Source organism: Monodelphis domestica, chromosome 4 (genome assembly GCF_027887165.1).
Source record: "Monodelphis domestica isolate mMonDom1 chromosome 4, mMonDom1.pri, whole genome shotgun sequence".
Classification (NCBI taxonomy): Eukaryota; Metazoa; Chordata; class Mammalia; order Didelphimorphia; family Didelphidae; genus Monodelphis; species Monodelphis domestica.
The window spans coordinates 219,451,092-219,472,962 of record NC_077230.1 but is presented as its reverse complement, the minus strand read 5'-3'; the positions used below and the strand labels follow the sequence as shown (position 1 = coordinate 219,472,962).

At 33.1% G+C, this 21,871-nt stretch overlaps 1 protein-coding gene across 5 annotated transcripts in view; it reads left to right on the top strand.

The window, feature by feature from the left end:
* The window catches only part of BOLL (boule homolog, RNA binding protein), a 79,938-nt gene that overhangs the window by 31,660 nt on the left and 26,407 nt on the right, over positions 1 to 21,871 (top strand). For all 5 annotated transcript variants that reach the window (XR_001630071.2, XR_467793.3, XM_007494567.3 and 2 more), the window contains exons 7-10: positions 5,855 to 5,926; positions 9,582 to 9,629; positions 10,368 to 10,496; positions 11,970 to 12,068. Coding sequence is in view for 3 of the 5 variants with exons in the window: in XM_007494567.3 (XP_007494629.1) it covers positions 5,855 to 5,926; positions 9,582 to 9,629; positions 10,368 to 10,496; positions 11,970 to 12,068 (348 nt within the window). In the remaining 2 variants the exon portion in view is untranslated. The remainder of the gene's footprint in view (positions 1 to 5,854; positions 5,927 to 9,581; positions 9,630 to 10,367; positions 10,497 to 11,969; positions 12,069 to 21,871) is intronic.

The following is a 21,871-nucleotide window of genomic DNA, read 5'->3' as shown; positions in this document are numbered from 1 at the left end:
GGGAAATAATGAAAAAAAATGTGAAGGAAAGAGGTCTTGCAGTCCCAGATCTCAAACTATACTATAAAGCAGTGGTCATCAAAACAATTTGGTACTGGCTAAGAGACAGAAAGGAGGATCAGTGGAATAGACTTGGGCTAAATGACCTCAGCAAGACAGTCTATGATAAGCCCAAAGATCCCAGCTTTGGGGACCAAAATCCACTCTTTGATAAAAACTGCTGGGAAAATTGGAAGACAGTATGGGAGAGATTAGGTTTGGATTAACATCTCACACCCTACACCAAGATAAAACTCAGAATGGGTGAATGATGAATATAAAGAAGGAAACTATAAGTAAATTAGGTGAACATGGAATAGTATACATGTCAGATCTTTGGGAAAGGAAAGATTTTAAGACCAAGCAAGAGTTAGAAAAAAATCACAAAATGTAAAATAAATAATTTTGATTACATTAAATTAAAAAGTTTTTGTACAGACAAAACCAATGTAACCAAAATTAGAAGGGAAGTAACAAATTGGGAAACAATCTTCATTACAAAAACCTCTGATAAAGGTCTAATTACTCAAATTTATAAAGAGCTAAACCAGTTGTATAAAAAAATCAAGCCATTCTCCAATTGATAAATGGGCAAGGGACTTGAATAGGCAATTTTCAGTTAAAGAAATCAAGACTATTAATAAGCACATGAAAAAGTGTTCTAAATCTCTTATAATCAGAGAGATGCAAATCAAAACAACTCTGAGGTGCCACCTCACACCTAGCAGATTGGCTAACATGACAGCAATGGAAAGTAATGAATGCTGGAGGGGATGTGGCAAAGTTGGGACATTAATGCATTGCTGGTAGAGTTGTGAATTGATCCAACCATTCTGGAGGGCAATTTGGAACTATGCCCAAAGGGCACTAAAAGACTATCTGCCCTTTGATCCAGCCATAGCACTGCTGGGTTTGTATCCCAAAGAGATAATAAGGGAAAAGACTTGTACAAGAATATTCATAGTTGCGTTCTTTGTGGTGGCCAAAAATTAGAAAATGAGGGGATGCCCTTCAGTTGGGAAATGGCTGAACAAATTGTGGTATATGTTGGTGATGGAATTATATTGTGCTCAAAGGAATAATAAACTAGAGGAATTCCGTGGAGACTGGAACGACCTCCAGGAAGTGATGCGGAGTGAGAGGAGCAGAACCAGGAGAACATTATACACAGAGACTGATACACTGTGGTAAAATCGGATGTAATGGACTTCTCCATTAGTGACAATGCAGTGAGCCTGAACAACTTGGAACAATCTATGAGAAAGAACACTAGCCACATTCAGAGGAAAAACTGTGGGAGTAGAAACACTGAAGAAAAACAACTGCTTGATTACATGGATCAAGGGGGATATAATTGGGGATGTAGACTCTAAATCCTAGTGCAAACATCAACAACATGAAAATAGGTTCTGATCAAGGACACATATAAAACCCAGTGGAATTGCACATCACCCATGAGAAGGGGTGGGGGTAGAGGAGGGAGGGAAAGAATATGATTCTTGTAACCAAGGAATAATATTCTAAATTAACTAAAATTTTCAAAAAAAAAAAGAATAGGCCACTTGGTAAAAGAGCCACAAGAATCCATGGAAGAGAAAAATTTATTAAAAAGCAGAATTAGCTACCTGGAAAAAGATAAAAATTCAATAAAGAAGAGAACTTCTTTAAAAAATGGAACTTTCCAAATAGAAAAGGAGGTACAAAATCTCACTGAAGAAAATAATTTCTTAAAAATTATAATTGAAGTATTGTACTAAAAGGAATAATGAACTGGAGGAATTCCATGTGAACTAGAATGACCTCCAGGAATTGATGCAGAGTTTAAGGAGCAGAACCAGGAGAACATTATACACAGAGACAGACAAGCTGTGGCACAAAAAAAAAAATATCGGATTTTTCTACTAGCAGCAATGCAATGATCCAGGACAATTCTGAGGGATTTATGAGAAAGAATGCTATTCACATCCAGAGAAAGAACTATGGGAGCTGAAACACAGAAGAAAAACAACTACTTGACCAAATGGTTTGATAGGGATATGATTGGGGATGTAAACTCTAAATGATCACTCTAGTGCAAATATTAATAATATGAAAATAGGTCTTGATTGATGACACATGTAAAACCCAGTGGGATTGCACATTGGCTATGTGTGAGGGGTTGTAAGGAAAGAACATGAATCATGTAACCATGGAAAAATACTCTAAATTAATTAAAAATTTTCAAATAAAAAAATAGAATTGAGCAAGTGGAAACTATGAGATATCAAGAAACAATAAAAATCAAAAGAATGAAAAAATTGGGGAAAATGTGAAATATCTCATTGGAAAAATAATTGACCTGAAAAATAGACCCAAGAAAGATAATTTAAGAATTAATTGAATTAAAGAAGAAGAATTATTTATTGGACTATCTGAAAACCAGGATCAATAAAGGAACCATGATATCATTTTTCAAGAAATTATGAAGAAAACTGCCTTGATATTCTAATACTAAAGGATAAAATAAAAACTGAATGCATCTACCAATCACCTTCTGAAAGAGATCCCAAAATAAATATTCCCAGGAATGTCATAGCCAAAATCCATAACTCTCAGGTCAAGGAGAAAATATTGCAAGCAGCTAAAAAAAACTGAAATATTGCTACAGTTAGGATAACATAAGATGTAGCAGCTTCTACATTTAAGGGTCCAAGAACCTGGAATATAATATTTTGGAGCTAGGATTACAATCAAGAATCAACTACCCTGCAAAATTAAATATAATCCTTCAGAGGAAAAATGGATATTCAATGAAATAGAGGACTTTCAAACATTCCTGATGAAACGGCCACAGCAGAATAAAAATTTTGACTCTCAAATACAAGGGAAACAGAAAAATATAAGAGAAATCATAAGGAACGTTCAATAAGGCTAAAAATTTTACATTGCTATAGGGGAAGATAATATTTTTAATTCCTAAGAACTTTATCATTATTAGGACAGTGAGAAGAAGTATACATAGACAGAAGGCAAAGGTGTGAGTTGAATATGATGGGATGATATCTAAAATAATTAGGGAGTGAAAAAGAAGAATGCACTGGAAGAGAGGATATGAGAGAGGTAGAATTGAATAAATTATCTTGCTTTAAAAAGAGATGCAATCGAGTTTTACAGTATAGATGGGGTAAGTGGGGAAGGGAATAATTGAGTCTTATTCTCATCAGAATTAATAAAGTAAGAACATAGACACTCAATTGAGTATAGAAATCTATCTTATTCTACAGGAAAGTGGAAAGGGATAGAGGGGTGTAAGAAAAGGGAGTGTGAAATGGAAGGGAAGACAAATTGGGGAAGGTAGTGGTCAAAATCAAAACACTTGAGGATGGACAGGGTGAAAGGAAAGAGTAGGATAATTGGGTGAGGAATAGCATGGAGGGTATTGCACAGTAATCATAATGGTGGGAAAAATTACAAGTTTCTCTAATAAAGGTCTCATTTCCCAAATGCATAAATAAATTAGTCAACTGTATAAGAATACAAATTATTCATCAATTGATAAATGATCAAAGAATGTGAACAGTTTTCAGATAAAGTAATCAAAGTTATTTATAGTTCTGTGGGGAAAAATGCTCATTAGAGAAATGCAAATTAAAAGAACTATAAGGTATACCTCACACCTTTCAAATTAACTATTATGACAGAAAAGGAAAATGAAAAAAATTATAGCAGGTGTAGGAAAATTGAAACATTAATATTTTATTGGTGGAGTTGTGAACTGATACAGCCATTCTGAAGAGCAATTATAAAACCTGATATAACTTTTCATCCAAGCGATACCATTATTGGCTTGTATCCCAAAGAGATAAAGAAAAAGAAAAGGATCTATATGTACAAAAATATTTGAGTAGCTCATTGTGTGGTGCAAAGAATTGGAAAGTGAAAGGATACTCATTGTTTAAGGAATGACTGAGTAAGTTATGATATATGATTGTAATGGAATATTATTGTGCTTTAAGAAATGATGAGCAGCATGATTTCAGAAAAACCTGAAAAGACTTACATGAATTGATATGGCATAAAGGGAGCATAACAAGGAAAACATTGTACATAGGAACAATATTGTAAAGTTCAACAACTGTGAATGACCTAGCTATTTTCAGCAATGCAATGATCCAAGACAATCTCAAAGTACTCATGATGGAAAAAGTCATCTGCCTCTAGAGAAAGAACTAATGGAGGCTTAATTCACACCTAAGAATTTCTTCATTTTTTGTTCAAGTTTTCTTCCACAAAAGGATAAATGTGTAAAAAAAGTTTATGTGATTGCATGTGTAAAATCCATATCAAATTGCTTATTATATCAATGAGGAGGGAAGAGAGAAAGTAGAGAATTTAGGACTCAAACTTTTTTTAAATGTTAAAAATTGTTTTTACATGTAATCAGAGAAAATTCAAGTTCTAAAAGGAAAAAATGTGGATAAAGATACAGCTTTCTTTTTCAAATTTGTGGGCAACATGAAGCTGGGAGGGATAGCTAATATACTTGTTGAAAGAATCAGAATCTAAAAAGATCCCAACATCTTAGAATTATGAATCAAATGTAGGATGAAATTTAATGATTGTATTGTAAGTTTGCTATTTGGGGTGTTTTTTTTTTAATGTAGGAACCAACAAGATAGATTCTGTTCTTGATTTGATTCTTAACAGGAAGGAACTAATTGCTGAAATGGAAATGCTGGAACCTTGGAAGAAAGTAACTACTACGTCTTAGAGTTTGTTCTAGAGAAAGAGGACCACAGCTAACCTTGGCCTGTTTGCGAGCTAAGAATGGTGTTTACATTGCTAGATAAATAAAACTTTATTTAAAAATGTAAACAACATTCTTAGCTTAATTTTTGCATTTGTGCTTTTGGGTCTCAAGCCTTAGTTTGCCAGCTTGCTGGCTAAAACTGAAATTTGATAAGGACAAATGTGTACAGTCTTACAATTGGGTTCAAGAAATCTACCTAATAAGTACATAATTCACACTAATCAGAACCTAAATGTAGAAAAGAAGAGCCCTGTTTATATAGTTTATCTTTAAAAAGAGAGAGATCTGAGGGGTTTTAATGAGCTTCAAGCTTAATAGAAGTGAAAGATCTGATATAGCTATCAAATTCCTGATAGCCTTCAGGAATTATGATATGATTCTCTGACCTAATTAGACTATTATCTAGAGTCTTATGTTCCGTTTTTTAGATGTCACATTTTAGGAAAGTCCCTGAGCAATTGAAGATTATCAAGAGGAGACCAACCTAGATGCAAAAGGGCTCCAAGTGTACAATATATAAGAATTCATTGAAGGAACTGGGTTTGCTTGACTTGGAGAAAGAAGACCGAAGGGGAATCTGATGGCCGTCTTCAAGTTTTGGAAAAGCTATAGGGTAGAAAGAAGGATCCAATTTGTTCTGTTTGGACTCAGTGGGTAGAACTGGGATCAACAGGTAGAAGTTGAAAAGAGGAAAATTTAGGCCTGGTGTCAGGAAAAAAAAAATACCAAGTCAAAGCCTTTTTTTAAAAAATGGAATGGTTTTCTTTGGAAAGCTGCTGGTTCCTCCTCAGAATTCTTCAAGCAGAGGCTAGATGACTATTGTCAAATATGTTGCAGTCAGGATTAATTTTTTTGGAATGAGTTGGACTTGATGCCTTCTGAAGACCTTTTGAAGAGTGAAATTTTTAGATTCTTTGGTAAGGATTAAACTGACTAGAATTAGGTGGACATCTTTACTGTGTTCCATTTTAGGATGATTTTGCCTGAAATGTTTTTACCTAATTTTTTTTCTTTTCTTTCTCATAGTCACGATCTATATCTAGTTCCCCTGTGATGGTAGCTCAACCTGTTTATCAGCAACCTGCATATCATTATCAGGTAAAAAAATTAATTGAGGATTATGGTACTGCTAAAATCTTATTTTGTACTTTGATTTCTATTTTCAGTTTTATTTTACACCATCTTGTATGAATCATTCTGAGGGGGGGACATGGTTCATTCTTCCACAGAAAGTATCAGAATAACACCAGAATTTTGTTCCTTACACTAGATTTTCCCTTTTTGAGAAGATGATATGATAGTAAACAGGAAGCTGAAGATGAATTCTTCCCCTGTTACTAGTCTAACAGTTAAAATGGTCTATATACTAATCACCTGGCTTTGAGTACCAGCTCTGACATAATGTGTCTGTGTAACCAGGGGCAAGTCACTTAACCTCCCTGAACATCACTTTTCTTCTCTGTACAGGAGAATTATAGTACTTATCTCAAGGTGGTTGTGAGAAAAGCATAAGCACTTTAAAATTTACCATGGGAGTTGCTACTATTATTATTCTGGAATATATTCTAAAAAGTTACCTATAAATTAAATTCTTTATAAGAACGTTTTTCTTTTTCCTTTCATTTAAAAAATAGAAATTTTGGGGGAATTTCTTTGGGGAAACATTTTGACCTCAATAAATAACATTTCAGAATGCTGGAAGTATTTTTAAATCATATAATTTAAAGAAAAAATATAATTTTAGGACTATATATATTTATTGGCATGTCCTTTAAATTGCCACTGTTTAGAATTTTCCTTTGCTACTTTAAAAAGTGCAAGCTTGAAACTATTCTTCAGAGGCATGATTGAAGGGTAGCATTACAGAAAGGTAGCTAATGGATTCAATCAGCATTTCCTAATTGAGAAGCAGTGTAGTGCCCCTTTTCTTTCAGAACTTACACATATATTTTGTCTTTTAACAATTTATTATAGAAAATGTTTCTAAACTTTATCATCTGCCACTTTGCCTTCCAAACCACAATATGGTGAATATAGTTTAATCTACTTTTGTTATAATCTAGGGGTTGACATTTTGAATATTTATTATATTGCAGTATAAAGATGTTATCACTAAATCAGTGGCAGGTAGGTGGTTCAGTGTATAGTTAGAGTTAGGAAGATAAGTTCAATCTGGCCTCCATTACTTACTAGTTATATATCCTTGGGCAAGTCAGCTTAATCTCTGTTTTTCTCAGTTTCCTCATCTGTAAAATAGAAGTAATAATAGCATCTACTTTCTAAGGTGGTGGTGGTGGTAGTGGTTGTAATATTCAAATGAGATAATATTTATGAAGCACTTAGCACAATATCTATCACATAGAAGGTGATATTTAAATTTTAGTTATTATCAGAAGTTATTAGGTTGCTTATAACATTGCTTGCCCCCAATTGAACTTTTTTTCTTGTATATTACTCTCCTGGTTTATCCACATTTTTTTCCCTGTTTCCTTTTCCTCATCCCACTACCTGAATATGGGCATTTTCCCAAGGATCTTTCCCCAGCCCTCTTATCACTTTAAACTTTCCCTTACAGATCTTATCCCACAAGATAGAAGTCGAGGAGGATAAATACTGAGAAAAAATCATTGATTTAGTGGTTAGGAGGTCATAGACTTTTGAAAAAGTAGTTTCAATTGGCTTGTCAAGAAGGAAGCCAGTTTAGAAAGGGTTGAGTGTAATTGTAGAAAGGAAGTAGAGGCATCAAGTGTTAGGTGAATTGTTGCCCAAAATTTTGAGTACAGGAGTTAGAAGATGAATTGCCAAAGGGCAATGTAAAGTTCTTCCAGTATAGTGGATATCTGAATGTGTTAATGAATGAAAGATAATGAGAGATAGACCTCACAGAGGGGATAGCAGCTAAAGACTTAAGAGAAAAAGGTAATAATTGATAATTAAAGGTCCTGCAGAAGGTAGAATGGGATGTAATCAACCTCTCCAAATTGACCTCAACTTCCACCAGGTACTTTTCACTAATATTTCTTTTTTCTTATTGTTATCTCCAAAGTTATTTTAGGATACCTTGCTAACTAATCTGAGAGACTGCTAATTTTCTAAAATAGAAATTTAATAACTCATTTGTCCCAGCCCCATTTCCTTCATAAATGCCCTCCTTAATTAATCTTCATTTCAGAACCATACTAACTGTACCAGGATATAACAGGATGGCAGTGAGAGAATATCCATAAAACCTAATGTTGACCTGTTGCCTGTAGTCTCTGATTTTCAACTTCCCTAATAAAGGTAGTGCCAAGTGACTCTACACATATTTTTTTCTTATAGATACTACTATTTGTACAGTAGGTTACTTATACATTTTTATTAAAAGAATAATATGGCACTTTTCTCCTTGAAGGCATAAATCACTATAAAAAATGTTTCAAAGCTCATTAGTCATTTTTTATTATTTTATTGATTTCTTTTCATTCTTTTTCTTACCTTTTGTTTTTATAAATATTTAATTGATGGTCTTATATATAAAGTAAATAGCTTTATTTGTGTTTCCAATGACTTTTCTCCTACTTACCTTTTATCTCCTCCCATTCATTGGCCCTTTTCTCTGACTTAAATTTTGCTTTACTTTATTATCTTTTACAGTATTTCCATGTTTTCAATTTTTCTTTAGCATAAGCCCTTAATGTAATAATAGCAAACAAATTGTCTAAACAATTCCCTAAAAAATAAGAAACAAGTCATAGTCACAGAAACCTAGTAGTAGTAGTACTGACACCTACCAAACCAAGGCCCACCAGGTCACAAAAATTGGTGTAAAGTAATAGTATGCTTAGCAGCATTAGACTTGAGGACCATTGGCTTCATATATACATAAAAAATAATATAAGTAGGTTTAATACTATTCTCTAGTTCCTTCCTCACATTTTCAGATTACTGTCCATATTTGACCTCATGACTAATTAATATTATATTTAACTGCCCTTTATTCTTTTGTTCTTCTATTTATTTTTTCCCCCAACTTTTTTCTTGACTACTTTATTCCTAGATACTATTTTCTACCTTTTCCAAGTATTTTAATTGTAAAATTAAATCTTAATTGTAATTTTTTATGTTTTATTCTACTGTCATATAGAAATTCAATCTGTATCTTTATGTTCAAGGACAACTATTTAACTTTTTAATTCATTAGATTCAAAAGGAGAATGGAATAAATTTTGATATTACTATATGTTGGGCACCATTTTAAGATCTTTTTTACAAATTTTGTCATTTGATTCTTACAATAACCCTGTGAAGTAGATACTGTTATCCCAGCTTTTGACAACTGAGGAAATTGAGGCAGAGGTTAAGTGACTTGCCTAGAGTCACATAGTCAGTAAGTGTCTGAGGCCACATTGGATCTCAGTTCTTCCTGACTCCAAATCTAGTGCTTTAATCAGCTGAGTCACCAGGCCTGTTAAGGATACTTATGTTTATATATTCCTGATGTACACAAATGTTCTTACCACTGTAAAGTCATTAAATTGATGGTAGTTTATACCAAAAAATGGCACAGATATTAATGTTTGATTTTTAAGAACAATAACTATATTGAACATTACTAATATTTTATATTTTATCTTCTTTAAAAGTCACATATTATCATTACTAAGAAATTTTAACTAAATTTCTGGCTTGAAATTACAATTTTTAAACAAACACCTTGAATATATTATAAATTTCTTTCTAATATGCTTTTTTCCCCCTTTTTTTATCTTAGGCACCCGCACAGTGTCTTCCAGGACAATGGCAATGGGGAGTCCCCCAGGTAATAGCAATAACCATAAATATTTGGTTATTAATTCTTTAAAATATTTTTCCTACTAAAGAAAGGTTAGGCATTCATTCAAGCACCTTTTAAAGTTACAGCTTGTCCCCATTTTCTTGGAGAAGTTAGCCAACCACCAGAGCATTACAACTGACCAAGAGGTAATCTTGGTACTTGTGTTTTTTAAGTTCAGATAAAAATGTTGATAAACTTAGATATTTTTCTTATAGTTAGATATGTTTTCCCTAAGATCACTGAATTATTTAGTGACATAACACAATTAGAATTTTTATTACTTAGATTTTTTACCTTAATTTTTTACGTGCCTTTTTAATTTTCTAATCTTCTATATTACCCCAGAAGAACAAGTTGTTAAAGTGGGTTTCAATTATTTGTCATACTCCCATATCTGAAATAAATACTGCTCTTGGCTGTTTTGCTACAGTCATCCCTACCTTCCTTTGAAACACAACCAAAGTCATTTTTCCAACCTGAGGACTTCTATGGTATACCTAGATATTCTCATTTCTCTGTCTTGAAATTATTTTGTTTTATTTTGTATTTATGTGTGTATGTGTAATTTCTCCTCTCTACTATATATCTAGGAGACCCTAAATTCCTTGACAGCAGCTGTTTTTATTTTTTAACATTGTATCCCTAGTTCCCTTACAAATAGTAAATTCTTGCTGAATTAATTTTCACTGAAATTATTTCATTAGTTTTACTTGTTTCCTTTAGTCTCCAGCTTCTTCAGCCCCATTCTTATATCTGCAGCCATCTGAGGTTATTTATCAACCAGTAGAAATTGCCCAAGATGGTGGGTGTGTCCCTCCTCCTCTCTCTCTAATGGAAGCTTCAGTTCCAGAGGTATATATTGTGGTTGCAACAGTTATTTGCAAGTTATTTTTATAAATATATGTGTATATATATATGTATGTGTATGTACATTTGCTACTCTTAAAAGTGGAATAAAAGCTATTATTAATCTGCCCTAACTTGTATGTTTCTTACACCTTCCTTTTGTTTCAGCTAAGGAAGTTTTTTGCTCAGCTTTTTCATTCACTTTTTCTCACTCTTTATGTTTTCTCACCTGTAAATATCCTGAATTCTATATTTACCTTTTCATTCTGTTCCTACACACACATTAGTATAATTAAATAAAATCCTACCCTCTCCATGAACTTTTCTCTGAATCTTTTCAGTTCCTCCTGCAGAATAAAATAGCAAAAGTGAGAAATTGTTTCTCCTTTCAGTTTTGATTTTCCAACTTGTGTTCTACCACATTCCCTTTCACTTTCTATCTCACAACTGAGTAAAAATAAAATTTAAAACTGAAGACATGACACAAAGATGTCAACCTTAATTTTAAATAAAAACTGTGAAAACATACCTTACAGAGTTCTGTAATGTCTCTTTTTAAGCAAAGTAGAAACTTAAATAAATTAATAGACTTTAAATGCAAAGTATTTGTTATATACCATTTGTCCTATGAATAATAATTATTCTTACTATTGGTATATCTTTCTATATAGGGATAGGGAATGGACCTGTGATTTCATTGACAATAGGGAACTTTTGATTAAAGACACTCCCACTGCCAAGGCAGGTCAGCACCTTCTCTGCAACTTACTGCCTTAGAGAATTGCCTAGAACAGTTGAGAGGCTAAGTGACTTACCCAAAGTAAAACAACCAGTTTGTGTCAGTGGCTATGTCTTTTATGTAACACTTCTCATCTTTCTGTATACTAAAAATAAGTAGCTTTATAGTCACCTTTTTTATTTCAGTGGCTTTCCCTTCTTGTTATATATATATATATATTTTAAAAACTTATCTTCTGGCTTAGAATCAATACTACATATTGATTCCATGGGCTAGGCAATGGGGATTAAGTGACTTGTCCAGGGTCACACAGCTAGGAAGTATTTGAGGTCACATTTGAACCAAAGACCTCATCTCTAGGCCTGGCTCTCAATCCACTTAGCTAACTAGCTGCCTCCTATATATTCTTTAGATATTTATTTCATAGTGTAGTTCTCTAAGTTATGCTGTTAACACCCATGTTTTATTTCCATACAAAGAAATGTGTTTATGGCTTTATTCATAATATTGTCTCAGAGAGGGAAGGAATTTATTTTTGAGGAAAATAGTTAAATAAGTGAATTAAAGTGTCAAGGTTTGTTTTTGTGAAAAATTTTGCTCATAGTTGAAAACAAAAACTACTATGGGATTCACTTTTAAATATTGAATCTGAAAGTGAAGTTTTATAAATATCAAGTTTATTTTTCTGCTTCTTTTCATTGATCCTTTTTAACTAAAACTGATACTTTTTCTTGAACTAGCCTTATTCTGATCATGGAGTTCAAGCAACATATCACCAAGTTTATGCCCAAAGTGCAATTGCCATGCCTGCGCCTGTGATGCAGCCTGAACCAATTAAAGTAAGTTATTTGTTTTACATTATTTTTTCTCTCAGGTCAGATTTAAAATCTTTCTAAAAGTTTTATTCTGAAAATAAAGCTTTTCTTCAGATAACTCTCTTATACCATGATTAAATGTAAAGAATTACTATCCTCTCAAAATTATGTGACAAGTACAAAATTAGCCTTATTTATTAAAGATTGGTAAATTTTAGGATTACTGATAGGCACTTAGGTTCTAGTTATAGAAAGTTCTATGCAATATACAAGGGAGGTAAAAGAAATAAAATGAGTTTTTTATTATCTTCTTTAAATTACATTAAATATTAGCACAGATAACTGGAAACTGAATAATGACTTTCATTGGTGAGCTTAGAAGGGCTAGGTTTTGATGACCCTATTGGATCTAAAAGAGTGCTATTTCAGAGTATCATGGGATGGTCAGAGCAGAAAATATAGCTAATGGGTAACAAGTAAAAGAAGATCAGCACACTTGAAGAGAATAAGAGCAGGTACAATACAAGAGCCTCTGGATTCAGAAATCAAGCCATCAGTAAAATAATTTAAAGGTTAAAGACAGAATTCCACAAGATAGTAGATCCAAAGAGGCAGGCACTATAAAACATGATATGAAATTTGGGCAGCACGTCCAAAGCCAAGTGGGGAGCCACACAGAGGTAGGTCAAAAGGTCAACACAGAAGAAGGAGTGTGTGGCACCTTACATAGAGCATTAGCCCAAGGCTTCTATTGAGTGATGCTGTGCATTCTACACCACAGGTTCTGTTCTAACTAAAGACCAAACTCTGAGACTACCTACTCCCTCCAGTTTTTCTTTTTTACTCAAACGTATTGTGCCAACTTAAAGAAATAGTGTTTATTTCCACTAGGATTTTGAGTCATTGACAGTGCTTTTGGTGGTGGTACAGAATCTTAAGTCCGGAGGACTCTGTTGAGTGAGACATCCTTTGCAAAAGCTACACAATCTGCTCTAGACTGTTGGTCCATTACATATATTCCATATATGGGTACAAAGCAGCACCACAGTGAGGAGCCTCTCCCTTTTTGCACATTTTCCACCCACCACAGCACTGCCATCCCAAATAATTTAGTTGGAATATGGGAAATATTTTAGTTGAAATACAGCTCAAATAGCTTGAGACTTTTTTCCTACTCTTCTGTCTCCAGAAGTAAAAAATTTATAATTTAGGATGTCAGGTGTTATCCTAAAGGAACTAAGCAACATAATGGTTATCTACATTGAGGATAATCAGCCTATGGATGTTCTAAAGGTGACATACTTATTTAAATTAAACTAAAATTATAGTAGGCATAGGTAATAAGGTTTAAGGAAGTATCAGGGAACAAAAAGGATTTAATATGACAAAGTTTTTGTTTATTTCGTCTCTTAGTGTGTAAAGTTCCTTTTAAAGTCAGTGAAAGTTAAGGGGGCAGCTATATAGCTCAGTGGATTGAGAGCCAGGCCTAGAGATGGGAGGTCCTAGATTCAAATCTGGCCTCAGACACTTCCCAACTGTGTAACCCTGGGCAAGTCACTTAACCCCCATTGTCTAGCCCTTACCACTCTTCTGCCTTGGAACCAATATATAGTATTGATTCCAAGATGAAAGGTAAGGGTTTTAAAGAAAATTTTTTTTAAGTCAGTGAAAGTTGAAATTGTTTAAAAACCTTCCCTCATTGAGGTAGAACATGAAAATAGTGAGATTACTTTATTTTAACTAATTGAAAAGGTTATACTAAAACTGAAGAATTAATTTTCTTAGTATTTGTCACTAAATATAATAAAATAAATTTCCCTTTTTAGATGTTACAGTTTTGTTCCCCTCATATTCTTCTGAGATAAAAGGGTTAAAATGGTAGAGCTATCTATTAGGGTAGAATGTTTATAACTTTTAGAACAGAAATTATTTTTACTCCCTAGCTTTTAAAAACCCCTGAATACTTCCAAGTAATTTTAATTATATACCAGTAGAGGGGACCATAGCACAGAAACAAAGAAAAATTGAGGGAAGTATTAAACACTTGCTATACCTAATAATTTTTTATTGTAATTTTCCTAGTAAGAAATATTTCTTCTTAAGGATTTCTCAAACATTTTAATACATTTTTGAGTGGCAAATAATTTACAGGTATCCTGAAGAATTAAAAAACCTCCAAAATCCCATCATTTCATTTAGTTACATAAATGATGTCTATTCCAAATTGTCACAGAAATGTAACTGGATATGACCTAACTTCAGTTGTACAGGTGAATTCTAAACAGCAGGACTGAATATAGTGGGGAATCTCGACACCAAAGTTGGATTCCTAGAAAATTCTACTTCAAAAAAAAAACATAATTTCTCATTCAAGTTTCTGCACCACCACCATGAAGAACTTAGATCTAGCTTTGGTAGGTAATGGAATGGGTGGGTTCAGAGTCACAATTTCATCTAGTTATAACTCACAAAGGATAATCTCACACACATTACAGACTATAACCCTTAGCTGAACTATTTGACTGCTATTATTATCACATGCAAAGATCAGTACAATTGAAAAACTGGGAACAACATTTTGCTAACTGATCTTCATTTAAATAGATATATATATCCTTCCTCCCTTCACTACAATTCAGTTTGCCTTAATTAAGTCTCCTTCAGAACCTAGTTAGTCTTTTCATTTCTTTTTTAAAAGCTGTCTTCCTTCTGGACATTACTCTCTCTGGCTCTCAATACTTAATGGTTGTGTTGTCTCTCTCTTATTTCCTACTTTTCCATTATTACCTTCCTTTTGTCTGCTTTTCTCCTTTTTCTTTCTCTTTTTCCCCATCTCTTTCTTTTCCCCTTATATCTCTTCCCTTAAATGTTACTGATAAAATAAAGCTGAAGTTGGTATGTGTGGAAAAGAGTAGAGCATAGAATTTTAAAGCCAAACGAGGCTTTAGAGATCAACTAGTCCAGCCTTTTTATTTTACAAATATGAAAATGGAGGCTCAGAGAACTTGTGACTTTAACTAGGGTCATACAGCTAGTTGATAAAAGTCAAGACCATAAACTAAGTTTATTAAATGTATTTTTTAAACTATCACTTGAATTAACATTTTTGTTCTTCCAGGAAGCAAGGAAATTAGTTTAATGTTCTTCATATACTTTGGGTTTTTTTAGTCAGAATTCCTTTCAGTAGAAAAGTTCCCTGTCCTGTTACAGAAGTTCTCAAAAATGGTGTCCCCAGTTTTTCTATTATGGTTGTAAAAGACTGTTAGTGCTGTTAGCATACCAGTTATATTTTTCATCAAATATGACCCTTTAGTACCTCACAGAAATGTGAGCAAGCTGGAAAAACTGATGCTACTCTTGTTTCCCTGGTTTCAATATTTTAATAGGATTGTACTGTAACAAGAAACTTTTTTGCCAAATTCTTTTAAATAGTCTATTATTCAAATAAATGACCAGAATTTTAAAAATATTTTATTTTTAATTCTTCTGTGTCTATAATGTTCATAAATTTTATATAATATTCATAAAACTTAAGTAACTTTAAGGAAAGGTAGAAATTTGTTTTAGGAGAATTAATTCTTACTGGGGGGGTTTTCCCCTTAATGTAAGCATTTTTTAAAAACTACTTAAGTACAAGGGAATACTTATTTTTATTATAATAAAGTTGACATTTACAGATAACAAAAATATTTGTGAACAATAAATCTAAACCCTGGGATTGCTAAGTAGTGTTCAAAGGCACAAATTGGAAAAATATTGAAAAATAGAATTTAAAAATCTTACCTTGATGCCCATAGACTGAATATTACAGGAAGCATAAGATACTGGAAAAAGGGCTGGCCTCAGAGCCAAGAAGAACCTGGCTTCAAGTCCAGCCTCTGGCACATACTCTCTGTGTAACCCTGAGCAGGCTTCTTAACCCTAGCACTCGGGATAGCTCTTTAAAAATATAAGCTACAGGGAAGGTACTAACCTGCCTTAGGAAAAACAGTTTCCTCATCTGGGAGTTCTCTACGGCAATAAATCATAGATCCAGTTCTTATCCCCAACCCTCCTAATAACAAATCAATTGTCAAATATGGACAATCAGAATCCAGTGTAAGAGAAAATAATGTTTTAACATTTACATGAGGAAAAAAAATCCATAGGGGACAGAATATCATTCATCATTCTCAATCAGTTCTGGTTTTTTATTTGTGGAACTGCATTGATTTACCACAGTCATGTATAATTTATTATCATACTAAGTTTTCATTACTACATGTGAACTGGTCCCTCACTGCAAAATTCCTTAACAATGATCAGTTTTCTCTCATATCACACACACACACACACACACACACACACACACATACATATGCACACAGAGAGGGAGGGAGGGAGGGAGGGAGGGAAGGAGAGAGAGAGAGAGAGAGAGAGAGAGAGAGTTAATCTTTCTGTAACTTCTCTGTTTTATTGAGCTTCCAACTAGAAAGTGTGGAGGTTTGGGGGTTAGAATGCTATTAAGTGTAATCATCCCCAGGAGACTGAAAAAAATGCTGAAATTATGCTTATTAGTTTGTATGAATACACCTTCTATTTGTGTAAATAGTATATAAGTTGAGGAAAAATTATATAGGACTTTTGTTTTCTTGTCAGTTCTCTCTCTATTATTCCTTTTAGGAAATCTTTTTTAAAAAAGACAAAACCTTTTCAAACCTGACCTTAAATATAACAGAAGCATTTTCTTCTTTCCTTTATTGATTTTGAGTAATATTAATCCCTTTCACAGCCAACTTGGGATAAGCAGTTTACTGTTAGTGCTTTTATTTCCTCTCCTCTTACTCCTCAACCCCTTGTAATCTGGTAACTAACCTTGTCACTAAATTAACTATTCTTTCCAAAGTTATTGATGATCTCTTAATTCCCAAATCTAATGACTCTTTTTAACCCTCATATTTCTTGATTTATCAGCATTTGACAATGTTGACCACCTTCTCTTCAGGAATGTTCTTCTGTTTTTGTGACAGTCTTGTTTCTCAGACCTGTCTGACCCCTCCTTTCATTCTCCTTTGCTAGATAGATATCATGTATAAACCACCCCAACAATGAATTTATCTCAAGACTCTGTCCTGAGCCCTTTTCTTTCTATACTTCCTTTTTTCTTCTTTTCTTTTTTTTTAATAACCTTTACCTTCCTTCTTAGAACCAATATCAAGGATTGGTTCTAAGGGAGAAAAGCAGTAAGGGCTAGGCAATGGGGGTAAAGTGACTTGCCCAGGGTCACACTGCTAGGAAATGTCTGAGGCCAGATTTGAATCTAGGACCTCCCATCTCTAGGCCTGACTTTCAATACCCTGGGCCACCTAGATGCCCCCTCTACACTTTCTTAATGACCTCATCAACTCCTGAAGGTTGTTTTCTTCTCTATGCAGATGATTCCCAGAATTATATATCTAACCTTGGTTTTCTTCCTGAGCTACCACATCAACAACTGCTTATTGGGCTTTTCTAAGTGGATGCCACACAAGCATCTGAAATTAAATACTTTTTACCAAAATAGAACTCCACTTTACCCTCAAATTTACCCCTCTCTTGTACTTCCTATTTTTGTCAAGAATATTGTAATCTTTCAAATTTTAATACTTGTAATCTTCAATTTCTCATCCACTCAATTCCTTACCCACACTCCACTTCTTGATCAGCTTATATAACCATTAGGTTTATGTTTCTTGTCATTTCTAATTCCAGCACATGTCCCCTTCTCCCATTTTCCACTATTTAAGGTTTTCATCACCTCTTATATATATCTAATTTGTATCACTCTATTATTACCTCAATTGGACTTCCTCCCTCAAGTCTCTCTCCCCTCTCTAGTCTATCCTCCACAGAACTCCCAGTATCTAAAGGGATATTCCTAAAGCATGAATTGTGCCATTCTCCTATTCAATAAATTCCACTTCTCCCTATTATCCCCCCTTCCCCCTAATATCAAATGCAAACTCCTGTTTGACATTAAAAGTCCTTCACAATGTCCTCCTTCCTTATCTTGGCCTTTTAGAATCTATAGCTTCCTATAAAGCTATCTTATTCAAAGTACTATATCCTACATGAAGCTTTTTTGACCCTATCACCTTTCCTCCAGCTACTAGTGCCTTTTCAACAAATATATTTTGTATATATTTGTATATACTTATATATGTATATATTATCTCCTCTTTTAGAATGTAAGTTCCTTGATTTAGTTCTTTTCATTATTAGCATCTAGCACAATTCTTGGTACATTGTGTGTGCATTTAATAAATGTTAATTTATTATATGTTATATATAAACTATATATTAATATATTATATATTATTATTATCAGTTACTAAAATAATAATTCTGTAATCTTCTATACTGTTGAATTAGCATATAATTTTTAAAAGCACAAAGATATTCTCAGAAGGTTCTTCTGGTTTACATCTCCATAGTATTGATGGGTGCCTTTTATTTTCCTAAATTTTTTATAATATATGTTAACCTCCAGGAGGACTCTTGGTTTTATTAGCTTTTACTTTACTTTTTGAAGTGCCTGTAACTTCTAGAAGGAATATCCTATATTAATGAAATATTCATATAACAAATTAAGAAAACTGAAATTAGGGGAGAATATGAGTTGCCAATAGATCACACAGCTTATGAAAGGAGCTTTTTCCCCTCACTTAACCATTAATTCTGGTTCATACAAGCCCTAAAGAGTTGTTTTCTTAGATACAATTATAATCTTTATGCATATATATGTTATATATATCGTTAACAAAATCATTAACAAGAAGAAACTGAGTGAATATTTCAAAGTAAGAAAGACAAAAGAACATTAAAATTGAAGGCTATGATCATTTTTGCTATCTTGTATCATATGATATAAGTGCTAAAAAAGAACAATAATTACTAGAAACCACTTTTAATCTTTCAATACTTTTATGCACATGTTTTCTCACATCATCCCTTTGAGGTAGGAAGATCCTCCATATATTATAGTCTAGATTTCTCAGACAAGCGGATTAAAATATAACTTTTGACATTGCAGACAAAGGTACATCATTACTTGACCAAGACCATTTATCAAGTTTAGCAGAGTCAAAACTGAACCTCCTATAGGTTTAACCTACTGCCTTTTTCTCTAGACCACATTATTTATGCTAATAGAAGGGTGCAGTGAATAATCTGTTGAAATGGGTTAAAATGGTGAAAAAGTAATTCTTCAGTTATAGAAGTGGGCTTCTATGGCCCACATTGTTATTGATATCACTGGATAGCAAGAAGCCTCACTAGGATCATGACTCTCACCCTACAGACAACAGAAAATACATCATTTTACTATAATGGTAAATGGATTCAGTGGCAGAGAACTACCTGTCACTGAAATGCCAAGGCTCCAAATGGTTCACAGTCATTACACTTGATTGGAACTATTACTTTACTCCTAGTTTCAGGGAATATTTTCCCCATTATATAGGTCATTAATAATAATCTATTAAGCCTTTACATTGAATTATATTCTAATACTTAGTCAATTGGGCTAGAGACAGCCCTTAGTTTTAAAACAGTGATAATTTGCTAATATAAGGTCTTCATTGTCCTGAAGCACTTTGTATGTGTTTGAATGAAATGTATACAGCTCTTAATAACTCATACATTTATTTGTAATTAAAATTATATTGTTAACCTACTACATCATGTAAGGAATGTTCAAGATGTTCATCAACTTTCCTATGCATTTTTGAGAACAATAAACTATTGACTATGCATAGTTGTCTACATATTGTCTTCATCCCAGCCATTGCATGGGCAAGTAACCACACACCTTTGCTTCAGATTTATCATTTAACCTTGAAATAGTTACATGTGTTTATGGTTCAGATGGGAATTCACATCTTCAGTGCCTCCACCTCAGTAATGCTTTCTGATGATGTTTCATTGCTTAGAGTCTATGTAATTCCACTATTTAAATTCTTGCTTTTTAAAACCATATTGCAGTTAGTGAAATTGCCAGATGCATCATTAAATCTATCTACTGGACATGTCACATAGTAGTTTAGTATGGTCAGATTTTGCTTTACTAGCATCCAAATGAAGTAATAGTTTATTGAGACATTCTTTGTTTCTGCTTTGTTGTATTTTCTTGGTCATTATTAAATACTAATGTTCTCTTCATGTAGTTTGGAAACCACCATTTTACAGAATGCCAATTGGCTTGTCTTCTCTACCAAAAAATCACATTAGGTAAAATGTTTGATTTTTTCTCAGGATCAGAAAATATTTTGCTTAGATCTGTTCTCCCCTGAAAATTTTTAATGAAGAGTTAGTCTCTCCTGGAAATCCAAAGCCCCTTTCCTAGTTAATTTGAATTTCCTTTAAAAAAATTGACAGCTATGTCTAGATAATGAATTCTTTAACAAATAAGAGCTAAAATTGATTCATAAAGCTAAAAAAGACAGTTTTATTTACGTGGCATTGAAAGGTTTTTGCACTAAAAAATGAATGCAGATGGTATAAGCAGGGAAGTGGTTGCCTAGAGGGAAAAAACTTCATATCAAATATCTCTGAGAAGAATCAGATTTCCAAGATACATAAACTACTAACCAGAGATAAGACCCAGAAGCCATTCCCCAGTTGATAAGTGGTCAAAGGATTTGAACAAATAGTCTCAAAAGGCAAATTTCAAATTAAGAACTATGTAAATATTAGCTATCATCATCATAAACCACTATTGGACATTCCAACATTCTACATGTGAGTTTCTTAAGATTGCATTGTTCTTTGTATTTGCACCTCACACAGTTCCTAGCATAGCATCAGTGCTTAAAGAATGCTTATTGATTGAGTTTCTATAATTTGCATTTCCCTTAATAAGTCAGATTTCATCTCACACCCAGCTATTTGACAAAGCTGACAAGATAAGAATAATCAGTGTTGGAGGAGTTGTGGAAAGATAGGCACACTGAAGCATTGTTCATGAAACTGAGAGTTGGTCCCACTGTTTTTTGCAAAGCAGTTTGAAATTATATGAAGAATAACTAAAATGTCTGTGTCCTTCAACCTAGAGTTTGTAGTACTAAATATATATATACTCCAAGGAGATCAATGATAAAAAAAAACACCCTATAGACGCACAACTGTTTATAGCAGTGCTTTTTGTAGAATCATAGTATTAGAAACAATAGATGCCCTAAATTCCCATCAATTTGAAAATAGCTAAACAAATTGTGGTACATTAATGAAATGAAAGACTAGAGCTATAGATCAATGAATGTGATAAATACTGAGAATTATAGGAAGATCTATGTGAGCTAATGAAAATTACATAAGAACCAGAAAAACAATTTGGCAGTGACTACAAAAAATGAAAATGGAAAGAACAGCAGCAAAAAGGTAGGAACTGAATGCTGTGGAATTATAATGGCCAAACCCAACTCCAAAAAAGAGCTATGAAAAGGTGCTTCTTTCTTATCACAATGACCTCACCATGTGTCCTCTACTTTATAGAGGCAAAATAGATGTAGAATACTACATATAATAACTTTTTAATATGTTTGTTTTGCTGAACTGTTTTTTAATTATTTTTAAAAGACTCAGATGAGAGAGAAGCAATATTTTAAAAGATAAAAATTCAAATTCAAAAAAAATGTATATTTGATACTGTAACTCACCAAAAGAACATATCATACTTTTTCTTGCCAGTTCAATAATATAGTTTTGATTTTCTTAATATATAGCCTCTTTTTTCCTTTATATATTTATTACAACTTGAGGGGTTTCCTTCCTTTGTAGATATCTCTTCAGAGGAAACCTAGGAATAATAA